Below are 6,000 nucleotides of genomic sequence, written 5' to 3' on the forward strand. Positions count from 1 at the left end.
TAGTACTGTGGGTGGGATACTAATATCCAGTCTAGGGTGGATTCAGGGTGATTGTTTGTTGTGTGTGTGTTGGGGTTTGTATAATTTGTGTAAATTTGAATAGACTGATGGAGTTTGTGGAGTTGCTTTGTGTTAGTTTAAGCCAATTTATATTAGTGTCACCGAGGATAATGGTTTCATTTGAGATGTAGTGGTTAGACCATGATAGGAAGTTTTCCAGTGCTGGGATATTGGAACCTGGAGGAATATAAATAGTGGCAATAAATATTTCTTTATTGTTGTTGAAAAATAGTGATGCTAATAGGATTTGCATATTGTTGAAAGTGGGAATGATTTTTGGGTGGGGTACTATGTTTAAGTGGTTATAATATATTCATGCCAGGCCTCCCCCTTTCTTATGAAGTCTATCTTTTCGTAATATTTGATATGCAGGGGGAAGTATTTCTGAGTCAGATATCTGGGGTTTGAGCCAGGTTTCTGTTAGAGCAACTGTATCAGGTGTATACTGTGTACACCATGCATGGAAGTCTGCTACTTTGTTGCAGATACTACGGCTGTTTAATGTCATGATGCAAAGGTCTTTTGATGTTTTCACTGAGTGTGATGTAGAGTTGTTAATATGTTGGGTGGGAGAGGTTCCAGGGTTTGGATGAATATCTCCACTTTGGCATAATAATGTGAAGATAGTGGTTTGGATTGTGGATGAAATATAGTTATGTATGGAGTATGCATATGAGATGTACAATTGTTTGATTTTAGGTATATTAAAATGTAATTTGGTCTTGAAAGTGGTGGTGTCTCTGTGAATGAAGAGTGATGGTGAAATATCAGAGTAACTATTTTGGGATGAGTTAAGGTATATGTATGCTGTAGTTTTTGTTGGGGTTAGTTGATGTAGTATGGTGTTGTGAGAAGTGAGGTGGTAGAGAGTAAGTAGGTTAAAGAAGGTTAGGGATGTTATTAATAGTAGAGTGTGCATGATGTGAGATGTAGGAGGGTTTTAGTTGTTTTGGGTGTGGGATGTGTGTGGGATGTGAAGAAGTCAGGGGGGCTTAGAGCCTATGAGGAGGTTGGAAGGAGTGGCTTGTGATGTATAAAATTAGAGACAGTGGGGGTGGGAGGGAATGGGGGCAAGGTAGGGGACCAGAGTGAGCAGAGCAAACGGAGCGTGATTGCTTGCCCCTGCAGGGCTGAGAGTGAAAACTATCAGTGGAGGACTAAGGAAAGGTATGTGTAATCAAGCATTTAACTTTATTGAGTGGGGTTATCAATGATACACTTATGGGGGTGACTGCACTAAACCTAATTAATAGGGTTGGGTAGGTATTTTCATAAGTTTGCAGCAATTATTTAACCAGAATAAATAAGTTAATGTAAAATATTAGTAGGCTGAAATATAGACAGGCAGAGCCATGTAGTCGTGACTATGTGGAATTTACTTTAACCAGATATTGACCGGAGTTTAGATTGGGGTCAATTTTGGGAGCTCTAACTATCATGCACACCATAGAATTAGAGGAAAAAATGCTCTAATCTCCAATTATGTATACAACAGTATTCACCTATGTGAAAAACTTGAAATGGTAGCCTTGTTGTTCCTTTTCTTTCAGTGTGAGACCTGTTCTGTAACAAGTGAGTGGTCAAAACTTTAGATATGGATCTTATCACATCTATGCTAACATCCTCCCTCAAGCTTCAAAGGGGAATAGTATGAGAACCTAAAGTCAGGTGATCAAATGAGTTCATTCTGACAACCATCTTAGAAATTTTAGATATTACAAAGCAAAATCTATCAGTACTGAGAATCCTATCTTGAGTCTGACAACAAGAAGGACCATTTACCACATCATCTGCCTTGCTCTATTAAGTAAGTAGGGAATAGTAATTCTCCTAGATTCAGTCAGGAAAATATAGTCTGTCCATCAATGTTGTTTTCAATATTTCCTGTGAGTTGAAATCTGTGGTTTACTGTAAATATATATTCAGTATTTTCATGTTATTTTATTCTTTATTATTAAATATACGTACAACTTTTATTCTGGCTGGTCCTTTTAGAAAGTATTTAACATTTGAGAGTGCTTGTATTTATTTGGTGACACCGTGTGGGTTGAAGGCCTAGCTATCTTGGTCAACTACTACCATTTGTATTAGTATTAATATTACACAGTATAATTGGACACCCCTTGTTAAGGGCCTTAGAGTAGCTGATTGTGTAGTGTCTGACTGCAGTGATAACTACATTATACTCTGGGCAGAAAGGGGCACAGCAGGTAAAGCTGTGCCAGCCTTTCCCAGGTGTGTGTGTGTGTGCGCGTGTGCACGCACATGTGTGAGCGTGTGTGTGTGTGTGTGTGTGTGTGTGTGTGTGTGTGTGTGTGTGTGTGTGTGTGTGTGTGTGTGTGTGTGTGTGTGTGTGTGTGTGTGTGTGTGTGGGTGTGTCAGCTGCTTGGAGCAGGGACACGAACTACTGGTTTCACAGAGAGGGTGGTGGAGGACTTGGCTTGGACACTAGGCTGAGGACCTAACCCTACAGCTGTACCAGTGTGGAGTCTTACTGAGGACCTGGAGGGAGACAAATAGAGAGATCCAGACCCTGGACTGAATGTGTTCCCTGTGTACTCTTAAGGGAAATTGTGCTTGATGCAGAGAGGTCTGCATCTGAAAAGACGGAGTGTATCCATTTGTATTCCAAGTGAACGTCCCTCTCCAGTCTCAGTGGTGAGGATTCAGGCTCCTTGATTACTGGCCCAGTGTAGGGGTGTCACATAGGGATGCAGAAGAAATTATTTAAGTCACTAAGTGACTGTGGAGACTTGTTTTTTAGAAGTCCCTGAATACTGAAGTATTTGTCTGGGTCATATATATGAACATCACCGATTTGTGGCCTGACTTGGTGATGGAGGATGACACATGTGGTGCTGTATAAGAGGGGGCAATATTATTATGTATAAGATTCTGGATAGTGTGCACACTAGCGGGGATGCTTACAATTTGTTCTAGGTAGTTTGCATTTGCTTAGTCAAAGAAGCATTGGGAATTTTTTTCAATTTGTAGTGTAACTGAGACAGTTTATTGCAGGGTAATCAAACTTACCTAGAGTAACTGCATTAGCATTTATCAGAATACTGACAATGACATTAAGGTAGTTAACATCAGCTGTGTAGGACATGGAAGTTGACTTGTAATGATTTACAACTGGCTATAAAGTGGTAGTTGATTCTGTTTACAGTGACTTGGATTTCCAAAATTTCAAAATTAGAGTCACAAGGATCCTATTTGATGTGAGGGGTCTCTTAACAAAGACTAACACTTCCCTTGCAGTTCCCATAAGACTGACTACAGCATATTTACTAAAACAATGAGTAGAAAGGATGCTTTCAATGCATTGAAATTAAGTCTCTCTTACTGCATATACGTATATGCATTTTAGTTGCAGGAAAGCCTCAACCTCACACATCTTTTTTAAGACATGACATCAATAGGTTTATATTTACATTAAGCACTTAAGTTGAAAAGGACATAGAATGTACCATATATATATATTTACATTGCAAACAGTACTGCAAGGTGTAAACTGTTTGCAAATAAGGACAGAACTAAAAAAAATCAAAATTAAAAGAGTTCCTATGTTGAAAGTAGGTCTTAGTGAAGGTTATTACAATATAATATATACAGTAGCTCAGCGCTTTGCTTGTTTTAAGAATGTCGCTATTGATTGTCCAGCAAACAGGTACGTGTTGATTCTTTTGTCAGGTGGTTTAGTAGTTCTGTCCTAAACACTAACTACTGTCTAATATTTTTTTTGTGAATTTCAATTTATGAGAGAATGTTTTTAAGTAGAGAGAACCATAAAACTAGAAAGAGATTTAAGAATATATTTCTAATACATTGACAAAATGGCTAGTCTTCAAACATGGACAAATAGAAAATACCTATCTTTCTGAGAGATCAAAATAAATAATTAATGCTGAATTTCATTGTAATATATTATTAAATGTCTGGAAACTTCTCTCACGATATGCATTCTGCAAGACATATTTTTAATTTCTAAGCAAATTAAGCAAGAAAAAAATGTAAACCCAAATCTCTGTCTTCCCAAATGTTTTCATTTGCTTTCATTTTCCTATCCTCCCCACAACCACTCCAAGTCTGTTACTTTTCCTCCCACCTCATCTTACATCCTTTAGTTTCCTGGCTTTCTGTGAAATATAGTATTTGTTAAAGATACTATATGGTAATGCTATCCACTTTAGGAGAAATCTCTTGCATTTGTCTAATCTTTTGTCAGGCATGTTCTGTGTAGCCATGTTTTTACTGGAAACAGTATGCCTTCATTCTATTAAATTACTATATAAAGTTTTGTTTGTCCTTAGCTATATCCTTTACTAGTTTCACCTAGTTAATTCTGTATTCTGTAAACTGTCCTATGACAGTTTCCAAAAACAAACATGCATTTGACAGTAATAACAATATGTAGAAAAAGAAAAAGAGAGGGGAACCACTGGACAGATAATAACAGTTTGTTACATGCAAAAATGTAATTACTTTCAGGAAGAATCTGGTGTCTAGTTTATAGATTAGGGCAAGATTATGATTAGTTTGAGAGAATTAATGCATTTACTCATTACTACTGAGGTACACCATTTCTGATCTTTTAAATATAGCTATGCTATTGTTCCAGCATGCAGTGGTATTGCACAAAACTTGCTGATTATGGACATGGGAGACATTACAGAGAGATGCAGAGATGAATTCCTTACAGCACATATTTTACTTACAACTTAGAAATGGGCACTTTCTTCTGTTACTTCGCTATTACTTTCCATGTAACAAACTTATTGTCGCTCCCAAAAGTAAGCTGTTAAACAATGGTTAAAAAAAAAATTCTTACCTGTGATCATGCTGAAATGGGATGGTGAAGTCATAGTAATATATGGTGGATTGATATACTTTGCCTTTACCCCCACCTCTGCTAGGTAGTCCAGGTTTGGAGTATTAACATCCTGGTCATAGTTCCAGCGGAACCCATCAAAAGAGATGAGAAGCAACTTCTTAGATGTTCCTGTTTTACTTTTTTTTAATGGTGCAGTCACTACTGCTGAAATAAAAAAAAGTGTCAGGACTAAGACGCTAAAATACTTCATGATGAAATGCAGAGAAGTACAGTGTCCTGGTTACTTTATTCAAAGTGCTGCACTTATATTCTATTACAGAGGCCAAAGGTCATCTTAGATGCCAGAGTCTACACCTTTATCTGCAGATGAGGTAGCTGCCAGCATTCTTTTATTTGCTGACCAATGCTTCATCTACTGAAGACCCATAAATTACAAGATTGCTTTATTAGGCACTGCATTCCTAAAGGCATTTTTTGTAGTTAATATGAGTAAACCAACTACCTCATAATGCAAAGAAGATTGTGAAATTTGTCAAGATGTTCTCACTAACCCACAGTCTGCATCGAGCAACTTAGAATGATAGTGCCAGTGAAGCTAGAACAATGGAACAAAAGTACCAGGTAAGCCTGGGGTGCTGTTTTGCAGCCAAGCTTCGTGTTTGTGTGTGTGTGTGTGTGTGTGTGTGTGTGTGTGTGTGTGTGTGTGTGTGTGTGTGTGTGTGTGTGTGTGTGTGTGTGTGTGTGTGTGTGTGTGTGTGTGTGTGTGTGAGCAGGGGGCATAGTCAGGATTGTTAAAATTGTATGTCATCTTCAAAAATATTGCCTCTCACTACCCATGTATAACCCCTTACTTTAGATAATGTATGATTCTAAACAGTATAACCTTTTAATATTGCATAACAATTCTGAAATTGGCAGGCTTAAACAATGGAACATTTAGCCAGGCAGACATTTTGGAAACAAAAATCTTTAAGCAAATCTTTAACTTAAAATAAAACAGCTGCAAATGTGGTAGGGTTTTCTGTATTTAAATTCTAGGACAACTCAGTAGACATCACAAATAAATATTTTTGAAAGGTATAGCTTTGTAGACATATGCCTGGCTA

At 37.6% G+C, this 6,000-nt stretch overlaps 1 protein-coding gene across 1 annotated transcript in view; it reads right to left on the minus strand.

The window, feature by feature from the left end:
• LOC122816145 (ectonucleotide pyrophosphatase/phosphodiesterase family member 7-like) overlaps positions 1 to 5,144 on the minus strand; it is a 331,876-nt gene extending 326,732 nt beyond the window's left edge. Inside the window, exon 1 of the mRNA XM_044088901.1 lies at positions 4,892 to 5,144. Within this exon, the coding sequence (XP_043944836.1) occupies positions 4,892 to 5,144 (253 nt within the window). The remainder of the gene's footprint in view (positions 1 to 4,891) is intronic.
• Positions 5,145 to 6,000: the final 856 nt, after the last annotated feature.

The sequence above is a fragment of the Protopterus annectens genome, chromosome 12.part0 (assembly GCF_019279795.1).
Source record: "Protopterus annectens isolate FY-2018-M chromosome 12.part0, PAN1.0, whole genome shotgun sequence".
Classification (NCBI taxonomy): domain Eukaryota; kingdom Metazoa; phylum Chordata; order Ceratodontiformes; family Protopteridae; genus Protopterus; species Protopterus annectens.